The 17,813-nt window shown below is 58.1% G+C and overlaps 1 protein-coding gene across 1 annotated transcript in view; it reads right to left on the minus strand.

The window, feature by feature from the left end:
- Positions 1-245: 245 nt before the first annotated feature.
- LOC135892013 (epoxide hydrolase 3-like) overlaps positions 246-17,813 on the minus strand; it is a 28,459-nt gene continuing 10,891 nt past the window's right edge. Inside the window, exons 2-5 of the mRNA XM_065419686.1 lie at positions 7,915-8,043; positions 7,398-7,501; positions 3,167-3,315; positions 246-459 (exon numbers count right to left, since the gene is read on the minus strand). Of these exons, the coding sequence (XP_065275758.1) occupies positions 246-459; positions 3,167-3,315; positions 7,398-7,501; positions 7,915-8,043 (596 nt within the window). The remainder of the gene's footprint in view (positions 460-3,166; positions 3,316-7,397; positions 7,502-7,914; positions 8,044-17,813) is intronic.

Below are 17,813 nucleotides of genomic sequence, written 5' to 3' on the forward strand. Positions count from 1 at the left end.
GACCGTGAATTTGGTAGGGCCCTACCTATACGTCTGGGAGTTCAGGGCTCCTCTCTGCAGGAGGGCTCAGGCAGGATCTGGAGGGGTGACCTGCTGCTGGAGGGATGGTACCCCAGGCACAAGACCAATTAGTGCGGGGGGGGGCTTGGCCCAGTGGAGGGTCCGGGGCTGGTTTGCCAGGATCAGGTCCCTGCCTTGCCACACCCAAGCCAGTAAATGGGGCCCAGGCATGGCACCAGCCCCGCTCAGTCACTCTCCCGCAGGAAGCTCCAGATCAGCTGATTGACCTTGTCGGGCTGGTCCTCGCTGACAAAGTGGCTGGCCTCTGGGATGCGCCGCACGCGGCAGCGCTTGCGCACATACTGCTCCAGGAGGGGGATCATCCCAGCCTCCAGGTACACGTCCTTCTCCCCCCAGATCACCAGCGTGGGCACCAGCACGTCCTTGCACTGCATGGAGCTCCTGCTGCAGGGAGGGGGAAGAGAGAGGTGACCACTTGCCCGGGGCAGTGGGCACAGAGCCCCCTCACAGCACAGGGATGGTGGGCAAAGACAGGAGGGTAAGCGGAATACGGGGGAGGGCGTTCAGGTTACCTTAGTGCTGATGGGGGGTGGCACAGCCTCTGGGGCAGCTGCCTGACTGCACCTTCCTTCCCAGAACTCCATAGTTAGACCTGCTACCCCAGCGAGAGCCTGGGGGTTTGTCTTGCCACTCACAGGCCTGGCAGCACCTGACTAAGGCCTGGTCTACACTACACAGTTAGGTAGACGTAAGCTGCCTTACATCGACCTAGCTATATCAGTGTCCACCCTACTACTCCTGAGGGCATTCTGCACCAAAAAATTAATTCTGCAAGTTTTATTTGTCAATAAATAAATGCAGAGGCTCCAGCATGGCAGTGGGGAGCACAGGCCGATGGCTGTACGAAGATGGGAGATCACCCTACAGCCTCCCCACCCCCACCCCCAGGAACACAGACTCAGTGGTGAGGCTGCACCCAATCCTGACACAGCACAAGGCCTGGGCCTACTCCAGAAACACACTGGGGCCCTGGCCCTCTGCACCAGGCACACCAGGTCTGGGGTAGGCAGGCTCAACCAGGGAGGATCAAAGTGTGGAGGGGCTCAGTGTTGGGGTTTTGGATTCTGTGTGGGACAATCTGGATGCAGGCAGCTCAGTGTGGGGTCTAGGTATGAGGGAATCTGATGCACAGAGGCTCATTGGGGGGGTGCAATGGGACTCTGCAGGGGCTTCCAGGTGAAAGGGGTTGGGGCCCAGCACGGGGGTCTGGGTGCAGCTAGTTGGGGGTCAGTGGCCTGGGGGTCTGGATGTGGGAGCTCAGGGTGGTGCAGGGGGTGGGGCTCATCAGGATGGGGGTTTGAGTGTAGAGAGCTCAGTGGGGGGTGATTGGAGGCAGGGGGTCTGGGTGCAGGGGTTGAGGTTCAGTGGTGTTGGGGTTCGGGCATGGAGGTTCTGGGTGTACGGGGTGAAGCTTGGCAGGGGTGTCTGGGTATGGGAGGTCCATATGCACAGGGGTTGAGTGGATGGGAGAGCAGCTCCCTGTACACTGCCCCCCGTCCCCACAGCTTAGGAACGATGTGGGCCGGAAGCAGGGGAGGATGCTGAGCTTCCTGCAGCTGAGGGAGGTTTCTTGGGGTGGGTCTGACACAGCCCCAGCACTCCTTGCAGGGGAAGAGGAAGTCCCGTCCCCTCCTGCCTCCAGCCCAGCCGGGACTAGCAGCTAATCCCAGCTCAGGGTAGGAGCCACTGGCCGGGGTGTTCCCAGCCCTATGGTGATTTACGTCACCACTGGCTACTCCGGATGCCTGAAATGATGTACCTGCACAGCTAGGGAGTGGTGCATGACTGCTCTTGGAGCTTCCCTTTGCTTCCCTGCCAGAAAATCATTTTTCTGCAGGGAAGCAAAGAAATCTGCAGGGAACATGAATTCTGCGCACACGCAGTGGCGCAGAATTTCCCCAGGAGTAACACTACAGCCTTGCTCCTGCTGATGTAAGTGCACTACTCCTCTGACATAACTACTCCACCTCCACAAGAGGCTTAGGGCTTATGTCAGTGTAGATAGGGTGACACAGCGTCCGTGTCATCCAACATCAGCTATTGGATGTCATTTTTGTTAATTTCACGGCTCCCTCTTAGAGCCCAGCTCACAGTTCAGGCTGTCACCCTGGGGTGGGTGTAGGGCTCCAGCTAGAGCCCGGCTGCCCTCGGACTCCCAGTTCCTGGCTCCCCATCAGGAGCCTGGCAGCCGCCCAGGCTCTGGGTGCGGAGTTCCCCGTGGGGAGCCGTGGGGGGGAGGGGCATCAGGGCTCCCAGCAGTGGGTATCTGGGAGTTGAGAGCCCAGGGAAGGGTGGGGGGCAGCCACGCACAGAGCTGAGAGCCCTGGCTCTCAGCCTCCTGCACTGCCCCACTTAAGTCGGTGGAATCGTGCTGGTAAGGAGGGTAGTGTGGATACGAATCTGCAGTGGCTGTAAGTCGACCTAACATAGGTCAACCTAAGTTTGTAGTGTCAACATGCCCATAGTTACCCCTGGCAGCAGGGCTGGCTCCAGGCACCAGCTTGGCAAGCAGGTGCTTGGGGCGGCCACTCCGGAGAGGGGCAGCAGGTCCAGCTATTCGGCGGCAATTCGGCGGACGGTCCCTCACTCCCGCTCGGAGCGAAGGACCTTCCACCGAATTGCCGCCGCAGATCGCGATTGCGGCTTTTTTTTTTGGCTGCTTGGGGCGGCCAAAACCCTGGAGCCGGCCCTGCCTGGCAGCACCAGACTCTGCCAGGGGCGACTACACCACAGATTTGGTTCTGGGAGCAGAGAGGGGCAGCAGCTCCCAGTGCAGACAGATCCCCCGGCCCTTGGCTCTGGGCAGTGTCAGGGAAGCACGGGGTGGAATGGGATCCTACAGTCCTGTGCAAGCCCCAGCACTTCCCTTCCCTGCCTCGGGGCTGCCACCCACTAGCCCCTCCACTCATTCCCTGCAGGGCTGCTCGGGCAGCCAGTGGGGCTGCAGCAGCCACTTCCCCCTCCTGCTCCTCCCAGCTCAGCACGTGTGCCCTCACCCGTCCCATCTCCCCAGCATCAGAGGGGCAACTCACTGGGTTCAGTGTGCTGCACTGGGGTGAGCTCCATGGAGGGGCAGGGGCCCTACCTGAGCATGTTCCTGTAGTAATCGAGGGGTGGCGTCAGCGCTCCGGGCTTGGAGAAGCTGAACATGTAGGCCTCCAGCTCCTGTGTCGTCAGGCGCCGCTCAGGGTTCTGGATTCCTCCCTTCCTGCCTCCCAAAGTGTCCTTCAACAGCTGCCTCAGGACAGACATTGCCGGGGTCAGGGACAGCTCAGATCTGGGGCTTGGTGAGCAGCTCCCAGCAGACAAACCATCATGCTCCATCCAGAGCCAGGTAGCCTAATCCCTCCGCAGGGATGGCTCGGATCTGGAGCCTGGCAAGCCAAAGGGGTGGGGGCCTGGCTCCTGGCCAACAGACTGTCATGCCCCAAATCTTAGCTCCCTACAGAGCCCGGTGAGCCTGCTCCCCACGGCAGGGATGGGGAGCCCCCATGAAATGCAGAAAGAGTTCCAGCTAGTGTCAAAAGCCTGGCGTATGGGGGCTCCCTCTCCCAGAGATGACCCTGCCCGGCTACTGGGACAGGTGGGGGTGCTCCCCAAAATTGCCCCCCATTCTTCCTAGCCTGCAGGCTTAGCCTGGAGTCAGCGGCCTCCACAGAGGAAACTGACCTATTCCGTCTCCTCTATCCCAGAATGGGCCCCTCGCATGCTCATGCTGCTTCTCCTAGAACAGTGCTGCTCAACCTTTTTCGTACCAGGAACAAGCTTGCTGTCTTCCAAACGTGTCAGGGAGATCTCAGGGACTGGTGCTGGTCCTAGCACTGGTCGTTGAGAAGCACTGCTCTAGAACCCCCACCTAGGGGGACCAGGTGAGGGAAAGAAAAAATTGGGACACATGGGGGGAGCAAAATAAAAAAGCGCTGCCGGCAGATATCGGGACAATTTGTAGGGACAATATCGGGATGTCTGGTCACCCTACCCCCACGTGGCTTTGATCAAGCAAGGGCTGTCTCCCCGGTGGTGGCCCAAACAGTGTGTGTAGAGAGGGCCGAGTCCTGACCCTCCCCATGACAGAGCATCCCGAATCCCAGGGGAGAATCCCAGAATAACGAGGGACCCTAAAATACATCTCCTCAGTGAGTCCTGGAGCATATAGAGAGAGGTGGTCACACTGCTGAGCTCCTGCCTCCAGATCAGGCATGGACAGGACAGACACAGATGGGGAGGAGGGGACATGGGCATCACCAACCTGGATCAGCCACACACCCCATCTAGCCCAGGATCCCATCTCGGACAGGGCTAGTGCCAGCTGCTAGAGAGGAAGGGGTAAGAACTCACCCCCAGTCCCCACAAGGTCTCCTCCCAGGCTCTGAAGCAGGACTGTCGATCTCCTGGCCAACATGGTGTTTTGCCTTTGGTTTTGGTCATAACCTAACAACTCTGGCTCTCTTCCTTACCCAGAGAATCATCACTAAGTTTGAACCTCACTAAGTTCAGGCCTCAATGACTTCCCATAGCAGTGAGTTCCACCAGCTAATTATTTTCTTTCATGGGTTTGACTTTCCCACCTTTCTCCTGAAGTCTGGCTCTAGGCAGCCCAGAACAAAGCACCTTGCTCCAAAGGGCCAGGGTCCTTTAGTATAAAGCTCAGCTCCCTCCAAAGCAGAGGTCATTGGATTGCTATTTAGCTGCTCCTGCAGCAGTTCCAGTAATTACTGCCCCAAAGGCAGTCAGTAGCTTTTATCCCAGCCCCCCCTCCACCCCCACAACACAGTCTGTGGCCCCATCCTGGGAGGGTCATGCCCATTGTTCCCCCCTTCACTTCAGGTCTGTTGGGATATTATCAGCTGCCAAATTAATTGATACTCATTCCCGCCCCGCTCGCTGGGATCCCCCAATCCCATGCTCTCTAGCTGCATTACCGGTTCCTAGCTTCTCCCCCATTTAATGTAGGGCTGACTAGTTCTCCCTTCCCAACCCTGCTGTAGGAGCGACCTTTATCCAGCATGAATTCCATGGTGTCACTCCTGCCCCTCCTTCTAGCTACTCCCAGCCCCTTCCCATTAATCTCTATCCTCCGCACCTGCTAATTAACCAGCAGTTTATTACTGCAGCCATTAGGAACGGGATGATCCCTAATTAGCATGGGTGTTTCCCGTTTACAAAGCAGCCACTGTCCCTCTGACTTACAGGGCCATGGTTAATACACACACAAAAAATGGTAGATTAGATTTCCACCCACCACTGACATGCAGCCACTGCTGGGGTGGAACCTAGCCACTGGGACAGGAGGAGGAGAGGGAGCTCAACTGGTGCATCCAAAAGAAAGCAGCGGGGTGGGGAGATGGACAGAATTGAATTCCCTAGGTGGGTATAATCCCAGAATTCAGCCAGACCAGCACCCTTGCAAAAAGCACCCGAGATCTTTAACAAGTGCCAGTGGGGTTAGGGCCTCTGTTTTACCCCCCAAGCTGAAAGGCAAGGGAGTGCCGGACGCAGTGCCAGTCACCACTCAGTAGGCAGGTTTTCTCCCCCTGCACTGTGCTGGCCCCAAGGTGCTGGGCCCTCACCTCAGGAGTCAGTGCCGATCCCAATACCCCAGCAGGGCTGTATGGGGTGCTGAAGGAGCTGCACACCAGAGCTGTAAATGTCTGCAGTCATTAACGATCCCCTGGCAGCTTTCCCAAGTCAGGGTTAAACTCCTACTGGGGCCATTCCACCCTGCCCTTCAGCCCTAACATGCTGCATAGTGGGTGGTTACCAGGTGCCACATCCCTCCCCAGAGGTGGCTACACCCAGGGAGAGCGAAGGGGCAGTTCTATAAATGGGCACATTTGGAATCCTAATTAAGCTGAGCCACGGCTGCCAGGTCCCTTCCCACCCCCCTCCTCCCCGGATCCCCAGCTCCCCCAGCCAACTAGCCCCACTCCCTGCTCCCACCTCCCCCACCCCCAACTCCCCACTCCCACCTCACCCACCCCCCTCCTCCCCGGATCCCCAGCTCCCCCAGCCAACTAGCCCCACTCCCTGCTCCCACCTCCCCCACCCCCAACTCCCCACTCCCACCTCACCCACCCCCTCCTCCCCGGATCCCCAGTTCCCCCAGCCAACTAGCCCCACTCCCTGCTCCCACCTCCCCCACCCCCCTCCTCCCCGGATCCCCAGCTCCCCCAGCCAACTAGCCCCACTCCCTGCTCCCACCTCCCCCACCCCCAACTCCCCACTCCCACCTCACCCACCCCCCTCCTCCCCGGATCCCCAGCCAACTAGCCCCACTCCCTGCTCCCACCTCCCCCACCCCCAACTCCCCACTCCCACCTCACCCACCCCCCTCCTCCCCGGATCCCCAGCCAACTAGCCCCACTCCCTGCTCCCACCTCCCCCACCCCCAACTCACCCACCCCCCTCCTCCCCGGATCCCCAGCTCCCCCAGCCAACTAGCCCCACTCCCTGCTCCCACCTCCCCCACCCCCAACTCCCCACTCCCACCTCACCCACCCCCCTCCTCCCCGGATCCCCAGCCAACTAGCCCCACTCCCTGCTCCCACCTCCCCCACCCCCACCTCCCCACTCCCACCTCACCCACCCCCCTCCTCCCCGGATCCCCAGCTCCCCCAGCCAACTAGCCCCACTCCCTGCTCCCACCTCACCCACCCCCCACCCCCAACTCCCCACTCCCACCTCACCCACCCCCCTCCTCCCCGGATCCCCAGCTCCCCCAGCCAACTAGCCCCACTCCCTGCTCCCACCTCCCCCACCCCCAACTCCCCACTCCCACCTCAGCCACCCCCCTCCTCCCCGGATCCCCAGCTCCCCCAGCCAACTAGCCCCACTCCCTGCTCCCACCTCACCCACCCCCCACCCCCAACTCCCACCTCACCCACCCCCCTCCTCCCCGGATCCCCAGCTCCCCCAGCCAACTAGCCCCACTCCCTGCTCCCACCTCCCCCACCCCCCACCCCCACCTCCCCACTCCCACCTCACCCACCCCCCTCCTCCCCAGATCCCCAGCTCCCCCAGCCAACTAGCCCCACTCCCTGCTCCCACCTCACCCACCCCCCTCCTCCCCGGATCCCCAGCTCCCCCAGCCAACTAGCCCCACTCCCTGCTCCCACCTCACCCACCCCCCACCCCCAACTCCCCCCTCACCCACCCCCCTCCTCCCCGGATCCTCAGCTCCCCCAGCCAACTAGCCCCACTCCCTGCTCCCACCTCCCCCACCCCCCACTCCCACCTCACCCACCCCCCTCCTCCCCGGATCCTCAGCTCCCCCAGCCAACTAGCCCCACTCCCTGCTCCCACCTCCCCGCTCCCACCTGGAAGTCACCCAAAGACAAGAGCAGCTCAGGCAGCCTCTGCAGCTGGAACATGACTATGTAGCTGGAGCGCAGCAGCTGGCAGGGGTGGCCTCCTCCGTACTCTGCAGCGGGTGGGCAGAAAGGCAGACACCGACATGCTGAGGCTGGAGGGCCTCCTACCCCGGGGCCCCCTGGAACGCTCAGGGCTCCCACCAGAGACAGGAGCGAAAGTCACGCGGCACGTGCCAGTGACGTCATTTCAGAGCTCGCTTGGGCTGGCCTGGTGCTCGGAGAGCCTGCAGCCCCGGGGGGGGGGGGGGGGGGGGGGACGGGTTGGGAGCCCCAGTCACAATGTAGAGACCCCAAGAGCCTTCGTCTCCCCACCCCAAGGAGTGCTACTGTCACCTGGTCAAAACCTCCGTGCTGCTGGCAGGCACCACAGCCGCCTGTGCTGCAAGAACCAGCCTCCTCCACCCTGGACCTGCCACAGACCCTCGTGGGGGGAGCCCAGCACCCCTGCAGGTCAGAGCATCACCTTTAAGCACGGCCGGGTCGGTGGCATTCATGATAATGAGCTTCTCCACCATGTCGGGGTGATTCATGGCGAACTTCCACGCCATGGTGCCACCCCAGTCATGCCCCACCAGGATGCATTTGGTAAAGCCTGGAAGCAGAGACAGCGAGGCAGACCGACTGTCAGGGCAGAGTGACGCTGGACAGAGCTGGACTTCCACAGTCAGGGTGCCCCACCACTGCCTCTCCCACCCCACCCGCTTCCCCCTCTACCTTACCCTGCCAAGGGTATGTCCACTTCTCCCACAGAGTTGCCCTACCCCCCGCACCTCCCTCCTGCCACAGAGTTGCCCCCCTCCATTGTCTCCCTGCTCCCCAACTGGGGCAATAGCCAGAGGCTCGGACAGCCTGGACAGACCAAGCAAGCAAGCAGGTGGGATGGGACACTGAGCGTCTGTCTCTGCTGTAGACACACCTGCTCATTGATCCAATTCTCGCCCCAGAAATGGAACTCCCGACTCAGCAGAGCACAGCCACGCTGCCACACGGCAGCCAAGCTCTGCCCACTTGCTGCTTTGCCCACTTTGCTACCAGCCCCACTGGTACCAGCAGGCAAAGGGTTCACGGTTCCAACAGCCTGACAAACTCACTACACCGAGCACACCACTTAATGGAGTTTACCCAGCAATGACATCATGGGAGGTTTCCAATGGAAGGCGATGTCATCCCGCTCCTCAGAATCATTGCAGGTGGGGGGGATGGCGGATATTGAAGGAGTTGTGTATATGCATTGAACACATGGTTAAATAAGTGAAGTTTAGTCTCTAAGCATCGTGTTACGCTTTTGTCTTGTGTCACCTTCCCATTTCCATCATCCTCGCTCGCTAGCTCTTAGCTCTCGCTCTTCGATACGACCTGTACGCCTGTTCTCACCCGAACTGGAACTCAGCCCTGTGATGTTAGACACGATGCTGAACCATCCCAGCTGGTGTGCGCTGTCCCTTGGACAGCTGACCTGCCAAGTCTCCGTGTTCAGTGGACGGGGGCTAGGCACTACAGGGGAATGCTTCACAGGGGCTCTGGGACTGCAGTGCACCTATTGTTAATCTGCAAGGCAAAGGAAGGGCTGCCTGGGGGCTAACAGACTGGAGGTGGCAGGGAGCTGACACCCACTTAAGCACAAAGACTTCCTCTGGCTGGAGGCCGGGGGTTCCAAAGTGACTCATTCCTGGGCATCCCAAGAACCATCACAGGGGTAAGAGCTGCAGCCTGGACTCTGCAGGCCACTGCCCCTCAAGACTCTGCAGGAGGATCTGTTCAGGGATTGACCCAGCCCCACTGTCCCCCCCATCCCCCCCCCCCCACACACACCCCACAGCACCTTAAGCTGCAGGTAGCGGTGCTCCCCATAGGAGGCATCGGTAAGGCATGCTAGGCATGCTAGGAGGTCTCTGCCAGAGACGGAGAAGCTGGGTGAGTGGTGCTAGAGCCCTGCTGTGACATGGGATGGAGAAGAGCAGAGCTGGCACCTTCTGTGCCACTGGACAGCATGTCTCACACATCTGCACACCCGGCATGGACTGGCATAGCTGAGCCCTGCCTCACTCCCAGCCTGGAGTAGGAGAAACATCTGCGGGGACCCACAAAGGGGCAGCAACCACCAGGCCACTCCTGGCAGTGCCTGGACCAGGACCCAGATTTAGGTTCCCAGGTTTGGAAAGTTCAGTGAGAGTTTTAAACAGTGACAAAGATCTCGCTACCTCAGCCAGAAGGGACCTTTCTCACCTAGTCTGATCCCCAGCAGAGCCCAGGCTGCAGACCCCACCCAGGGACTCCTGCATGGACCCAGAACTGCCGGCTGAGGCTCTCACACACATCCCACCTCTGGGTGATGGCGAAACCAGCTCTTCCCCGGGGAAGTTGTCCCAATGCCAATCCTCCTCCCTGGCAAATATCTGTGCCTCATTGCCAATCTGACGCTATCTCAGTTCAGGTCCCAGCTGCTGGAATTCGTTCTGCCTTTGACGGCTAGGTTAGCGAGCCCGGCCAGCTGCCTGCTCGCCCATGGAACCCACCAGGCTAAACTGGAACTGAATGTCTAGTGCAAGAAGTGAGCGAGAGAGCGTGCGTCTGTCTGTCTCCAACTCTCCCAGCGCTTCTGTATCCCCCACTGAGCAGGAGCAAAGGGCACAAGCCCAGTGCCTTTCCCTGGGCTCCAAAGCGAAGCGCTCCGGCAGTGCACTGGCTCAGGAGGCAGTGGCTTGGGGGGGTGACTCACTTGGACCCACTGCTGCACACTGGTCCATCCAGAGCCCAGGAGCCCCAGCCTCGAACCTGCACCCTGGCCTCTCAGATGGCGCAACAGGACAATAATGATCTGCCAACAAGGGAATTGTTTTTAAAAGCCAGGGGCCCACAGCTTTGACCCCCAGACATGTGTTCACCCTGGTGGCCACACAGCAGGAACCACGCTCCCCCCTCTGCCGAAGGTGAACTACCTCAGCACAGGATGGGGAGGGGGCAGAAGGAGAGGGGGAGGTGTCTCTACCAACTGCCAACATTCACCCACCCACCCAATGTCTGACCCCTGCCCGCTTCACTAGCCACCTCCTCCCCAGTTGCATTTAGTGCTTCTGGTTGCCCCCACTCTTTTACTATTGGCTCCCCCACCCCAAAGGGCTCAGCCCCTCTGTCCAGCTTGTAACCAAGTCTTGGGGCTTCTCTCCCACATCCTTCCCACTCGATAAACCTCTGGGTCCCTCTCAGCTACCACAGCCTCCCTTCCCCTCGGCCACCCCCCCAATCTCACCTCAGCTCTGCTCCAGTTCAATCTAACCCCAGCTGTAGAGCAGCTTCTTCTGCGTCCAGCTTGCTTTTCAGACTCTGCACAAATACAACCCAGCTCCAGGCCCCTCACACCCTCTCTATTCCCTGCCCACACTCTTTAATCTCCTTCACCCACGCCTGACTTCATGGCACCTGCATTGAATGCCGCACCACTGCCCCACCCAGGCCACAGGGGTCCTGGCACGATGCTGCGTAGTGTACAGCACTAGCTCCTCTGGGCAGGGCTTGCCTCACTGTACAGCACCATCCATGCCTGCCTTGGCCCCCAGCTCCTCCTCCATTGGGGTGTGTGTGATCTCCCTCAAATCTGCCCCCTGTGCCCATCATATCCAGGTCCAGGAGGAAGAGAACACACATAGTGTCACATCCCAGGGCCATGTCTGTCCAGCCATGACCAGGGGTTGAACCAAGAGCTGAACCCATGAGCTCACCGACAGCCGGGGACAGGCCCGTTCAGCTGAAAGCCCACTCTGTGGCTGGCCCTACAGAGCATGATCCCCCCAGCTCAGATCAGGGCTCAGGCCTGAGGCAGAGGCTCTCCCACCAGTGGGACTCGGCTGGGGCAGCCACGATGTAGCCCCTGGAATCCAGTTGGGGGTCACAGGACCTAGAGGCAGAAGGGACCTCTTGGGGCATCGAGTCCAGGCCCTGCTACGGCAGGCAACCCCATCACCTGGTCCCTTCTCTGCAAGATGCCCTAGAGGGCAGGGCTGGGGGACAGCCTGTCCGATCCGGCCACGAGGCTCCTGGGGACACAGTGCACTCTAGGTCCAGCTTGCTGCCTCCAGAGTCTGCCTGAGCCAAGGCCTGGATTAGGCGTAGCCCAGACGAGGCTGGGGTGACGCTAACAGGACGTGGGTGTAACTGGGGGAGATGGCACTCCAACCAGGGAGCACTTCTTCATGGGCTACACAGGCTTGTGGCTGGGGGCAGCCTCCCCGGGCACCTGGGTCCCAGCTGCAGCCTTGAACTCCAGGGGTCGGTGCTGTCTCCAGAAACTGGAAAGGGGCTGCCAGTGGCCCAGTCTCCACCATGACCAAGCCTCCCAAAGCAACTGCAGCTCCACCCTTCACACCCTTCCAAACCTGCCCCCCGTATTCCCAGTTCCTAGGGTCAGCTGTCCCAGTAATGCCCCCAGCTACAGCTCCAACCCTCAGTCTTCTCTGATCCTGCACCCCATAGCCCCAGCCCCTTCTGAATCTGCCCTCTATAACCCCAGTACTAGAACTACAGCTCCGACCCGCAGTCCTCTCTGATTCTGACCCCCATAACCCCAGCCCCAAAGCTACAGCTCTGACTCCCAGCCCCTTGTGAACCTGCTCCCCATAACCCCAGCTACAGCTCCGACCCCCAGCCCTCTCTGATCCTGCACCCCATAGCCTGAGCCCCCAGTTACAGCTCCGACCCCCAGCCCTCTCTGATCCTGCACCCCATAGCCTGAGCCCCCAGTTACAGCTCCGACCCCCAGCCCCTTGTGAACCTGCCCCCCCATAACCCCAGCTACAGCTCCAACCCCCAGCCCTCTCTGATCCTGCACCCCATAACCTGAGCCCCCAGTTACAGCTCTGACCCCCAGCCCTCTCTGATCCTGCACTCCATAGCCTGAGCCCCCAGCTACAGCTCCGACCCCCAGCCCCTTGTGAACCTGCCCCCCCATAACCCCAGCTACAGCTCCAACCCCCAGCCCTCTCTGATCCTGCACCCCATAGCCTGAGCCCCCAGCTACAGCTCTGACCCCCAGCCCCTTGTGAACCTGCCCCCCCAAAACCCCAGCTACAGCTCCGACCCCCAGCCCTCTCTGATCCTGCACCCCATAGCCTGAGCCCCCAGTTACAGCTCCGACCCCCAGCCCTCTCTGATCCTGCACCCCATAGCCTGAGCCCCCAGCTACAGCTCCGACCCCCAGCCCCTTGTGAAGCTGCCCCCCATAACCCCAGCTACAGTTCCAACCCCCAGCCCTCTCTGATCCTGCACCCCATAGCCTGAGCCCCCAGCTACAGCTCCGACCCCCAGCCCTCTCTGATCCTGCACCCCATAGCCTGAGCCCCCAGTTACAGCTCCGACCCCCAGCCCCTTGTGAAGCTGCTCCGCCCTCTAACCCGGCCCTACCTATCTACCTGAGCTCTCGGCCCAGCCAGCCCGCTCCCTGCCGGCTCAAGCGCAGGCTCCGCCCTCATCCCGCTCAATGATTGGCCAGCCGACTCTCAGAGCCGCCGGGAGCGGTCGGTGGGCGCAGGAGTTCTCTGCGGCTGGGAGCCAATGAGAACGGGGGTGGGCGGGATCAGCGCACTCAGACCCGCCCCCTGGTTGGGGAGCGCGCACCGGGGGGCGCGATGGCCATTGGCCAAACACAGGCCGCGCATGCTGGGCCTGGGCCTCCCGGCCAAATGAGTCACGTGGTTCAAGGCCAGGCCTTGGGCCTGCTGGGTGGAGGTCAGCCCCCCTCTGCCCAGCTGCTGGGGGAGCTCCCCACGCAGGGCCCATCTCTCAGTCTATGCAGCACCCAGCACCACTGGGGCTGCCTGCTGCAGCCATAAGACCCCGCGCAATGACTGCTGGGCTCTTTCCCAGCCGGGGGTGGGGGGCTGGCAGCCAGGACGCCTGGTTCTGGCCCCAGCTCTGCTGCTAGCTGACTGCACACTTGGGCCAGCTCCCTGCCTTCTTGATGTCTCAACTGCGCTGTGGGACAGGACGAGGGGGACCAGGCAGCTGGTTTTTGAACGGACCCTGACAGCAGAGTGAAGGCAGGCTAGTCCCTACCTGTCCTGACTCCATGTGCTGCCCCCCCGGGAGCTGCGGGGGCAGTGCCTGTGGGCGAGAGCAGTGCAGAGTTGCCTGCTGTGCCTCCGCCTAGGACCCAGACTTGCTGACCACTGCCAGGGCACAGCGCGGAGTCAGGACAGGTAGGAAGCCAGCCTTAATGCCCCCGCTGTGCCGCTGACTGGGAGCCACTGGAGGTAAGCCCACGCCCCAACCCCAAGCCCCCCCCCCCAACACAGAGCTCCCTCCTGTACTCCAAACCCCTCATCCCCCACCCCTGCCCCACTCTCCGACTCCTTGCCCCAGCCCAGAGCCCCAGCCCACACCCTGAACCCCTCTGCCCCAGCCTGGAGCCCCCTCCTGCACCCCAAACCCCTCATTCCGAGCCCCACCCCAGAGCCCCCACTCCCAGTTAGAGCCCTCCCCGCACGCCAGCCCAGTGAAAGTGAGTGAGGGCTGGGGAGAGGCAATGTAGCAAGCGGGGGTCAGGGGCTCGGGGAAGGGGGGCATGGCCTTGGGGAAGGGGTAGGGCTAGGGTGTTCGGTTTTGTGCAATTAGAAAGTTGGCAACCCTAGACAGGACTGACCCTCCCCTCCCTTCAGTCTATGGTTGTGAGGCAGACCGAGCCCTGGGGGAGACAAGGGCTGTGCGTTGGTCCGGCTAGGCAGGAAGCCGGGTTTGGGATCAGCTGTTGGGTACCCTCAGTGCCCCATAGTGCAGAGACTATGATTCTATGATTCTATGACAGGAAATCACTATGCCCTTAGCGTGCCAGGATGCCAGGCGCGACCCAGTGACAGACTCTTCCGAGAGAGTTAGCCAGACCGAACTGCTGTGACAGGATGTCCTGGGGTTGTGAGAAGTGCCCCGGGCTAGCCAGGCAGACTGCTAGCTTGCAAGACTCGGGGAGAGGAGGTGGGGGTCCCATTTCCTGGGTAACTGAGCTGTGGTGTTTCCAGCTCAAGGGCTAGGCAGGCAGATGGGTAACACCAGCCAGCATGGGCAAGGTCCTAGGGAGCCTGAGGGTTTGTGTTTCCAGCAGCATGGATTCACCTGCATTCATCACAGCGCAGACCTAGCAGTACTGCAAGGGAGAACGGGGGTGGGGGGCTGTCAGAACACAGGGGCTGCTGGACTGGATTGGAGTTGAGGTCCATTTAGCCCAGGATCCTCACTTTAGCAGAGCCCAGCACCAGCTGCTGCAGCGGCAGGTGTCTGAGCCCTGCAGTAACAGCTGGGGGATAATCTACCCCTATGAAGATCTTGTGTCAAACTCAGCAGCAGGAGGTTTTCTTTTTTCTTTCCCAAACTGTCAGCAGAGCTGTTAACTCCGGATACTCCCGTTATCCATACAAATGTCCAGTCTGTCAGGGAATGGTGTGACATTCTCGGCCTCAACCCCATTGCACGGCCGGCAAATCACACGCTGAATGAAAACTGGTCTTGTATCTGTTCCGAATGAGCTGAACATTCCCTTGTGTGTGTGTTGGGGGGAGCAGCCAGTGCTCAGTCCCTGGAACACAGTGGAGCCCAATACACTCCATGGGGCTGGCTTAATGCTTTTCTCCCCGCTTGGGCTCCAGGAGGCCTGGTATTGATTGTGATCACTGCAGGGCCCGGGTCACAGGCAGACAGAGGGGGGAGTAAGCTAAGAGCAGTGCATGGGGGAGCAGGGCTTGTGTGTCTGGGGCTGGACAGTGGGGATCTAAGGCAGATCACACGGGCCCTGAGACAGTGAGGAGATCCCGGCTCAGCTGCTCTGGGTGGAACCTTCAGCTCCCATCTCAGGACTCCCTTGCACAGCCAATGATTCTATCTAGCCCCTGCCCACCTGGCTTGGCCAGAACATCTTTTTGGGTTAGGGAAAGGACCAGTGGCGACTTCCTAGCTCCCAGCACAAGGAAGGACTCTGATACTGGGCTCTCTGTCCCCAGGAAAAGGAGCATCCCAGCACTAGGGGCCATTTCATCCCAGCCACGGTGCCCAAATGAAATAGATCTCTGCTCATCCCTCCAGCACCTCTGCCACTTTGTAACCTCCCTAGAGCCATCTCACTCCTAGGGGCAGAAGCATCGGTGCTGGAACTAGGGATGCTGCCAAGCCCCTGACTTGAAGTGGTTCCCATCATATACAGGGTTTACAGTTTGGTTCAGTGGCTCTCAGCACCCCCTGTATACCAATTGTTCCAGCACCTCGGGGCAGAAGTTCTTGTACTTGGTTAAAAAAAAAAAAGTGCAATCAGAACCCCTGTTTTTTTAAACTTTATTTTTATGAGATGAGAAAAACCAAAAGAGAAGATGGAAATATCTTTTATTGGACCACCTTCTGTTGGGGTTCCCAGACCTGAAGAAGAGCTCTGTGTGGCTTGAAAGCTTGTCTCTCTCACCAACAGAAGTTGGTCCAATACATGATATTACCTCACCCACCTTGTCTCTCTAATATCCTGGGATCAACACAGCTACAACAAAACTGCGTACAAAAAACAAGATACGTATTTATGCACTTGTTCAGTATAAGAAATATTCAAGCATTCAAATAATTCAAAGATTCAGAACTATAGATCTTAACATGAAAGTAACATCTGTAACAAACACTGGTCATAAAGCGAAACCTGACAATTTCTTGGATAATGGTGTCTGAGTTCTTCCACAAAGACATTCAGGGTCAGTTCTGAAGTAAAAGCATTTTCATATGACAGGACAAATAGGCTTCCCTTTCTTTCATGGGTCATGCTCATCCTTTGGTGTGATAACATTATTTTCAAACAAGAAAAGGAAACGTTACAAGCTACAGTTGATGCTCCAAACAACAAGACTACTACAGACATTTTTAAAATGCCATGGGAAAGCCTCCTTTAATTCCTTGGCAACAGCTCAAACTTCTTCAAATGCTTTGCAATTTCTCGTATCTATCAGCGGTTTAAATAAAGGCATTTCAGCTTTCACCTTCTCAATATCTAATCCGAGCAAGCACACAGTGATTCCAATTTCAAGACGTCTGCAGAGCTGGTGGAATAGGTTGCTGACAAGCTTTTGTATAACATGGAGTTCTCCTCAGAAAATCACCAGTGGTTTCATCAATCAATTCCTGAGAAATCTGGGACCACTGATGCCCATTTACGCTTTGGAATCCTGGTAAGTGCTCAATGACTACGAAATCTTGACATTTTGGGAGCAGTAGCGTGGCTTTTTGAGTGGCACTTCTTAATATTGATTCTTCATCACATGCATCTTTCAAAACGGTGCTTGGGTGAAATCTCAGAAAAAATCTTCAAATGTCTCTTTTGTTGAAGTTCTTCACAGGCAAGTTATCAATTCACCTACATTAGCAAGGCACATTGGGTTCTTTAGAAGGTAAACGTTCACAGGAGCAAAATCTTTTAAAATCATTCTCATAACCTCAGCTAAGAACAAGAATTTGGATGATTCTGTAACTGCCAACAGCCCTCTTGCTTCAATGGACATATCCACTCACAAATGTTGACAGAAAACTCTGAATCTCTTCCCAATTATTGAAGATTATTCCCAAGGTTTTCAAGTGACCAGTCCAGCTTGTTTCCATGAGTTTTTGCAGGTGCTGCCTATGTACAGAAGACTCACCTTGGGTCTGTGAAAATAATTTGTATAGAGTTACAATTTTAGAACATATTTGGCACTGCTGAGTTCTTTCTTCCCACACACCAGTAACCACCAGATGTAACTGGTGAGTCAAGCAGTGAGTGTCAGGTATTTGCTTGTTTAATTTCTCTTGCAAAAGCATTTGTGCCCTTCCTTTGCACCTGGACATAACTTTGGCACCATCAGAGCAAGAACAAAGTATTTTGAGGGTCAAGACTCAGTGGAGGTCTTTCAAAATTTATTGTGAGAGATCTTCAGCAGTGAGGCCATGCAATGGGGCTAGTCCAATAAGTCCTTGGCTTTGCCATCAACAGAGTAGCATACAATGGTGGGAAATTTTCTATATTCACAGCATCCCTTGTCATGTCACATGGCAGGCAGAAGAACTGGACACCACCATTTTCAACGATATCTTTCAAAACTATCCTCATAATATCAATGATTTCATTCTGAATCTCAACAGAAATGTACTTTGCATTTTTCAGAGCGGTTTTCAGCGCATCCTTGAATTTTGGTTCTTGTCCTGCAGTAAATCTATGCAGATGGAAGAAAATTCCCGATGAACTGTTTAGAGTAGGTCTACACTTAAAATGCTGCATCAGCACAGCTGCAGCGCTCAAGTGAAGCTGTTCCTACGCTGACAGCATAGTTAATCCACCTCCCCAGAGACAGTAGCTATGTTGACAGTAGCCGCTTT

Source organism: Emys orbicularis, chromosome 19, assembly GCF_028017835.1.
Source record: "Emys orbicularis isolate rEmyOrb1 chromosome 19, rEmyOrb1.hap1, whole genome shotgun sequence".
In the NCBI taxonomy this organism is placed as follows: domain Eukaryota; kingdom Metazoa; phylum Chordata; order Testudines; family Emydidae; genus Emys; species Emys orbicularis.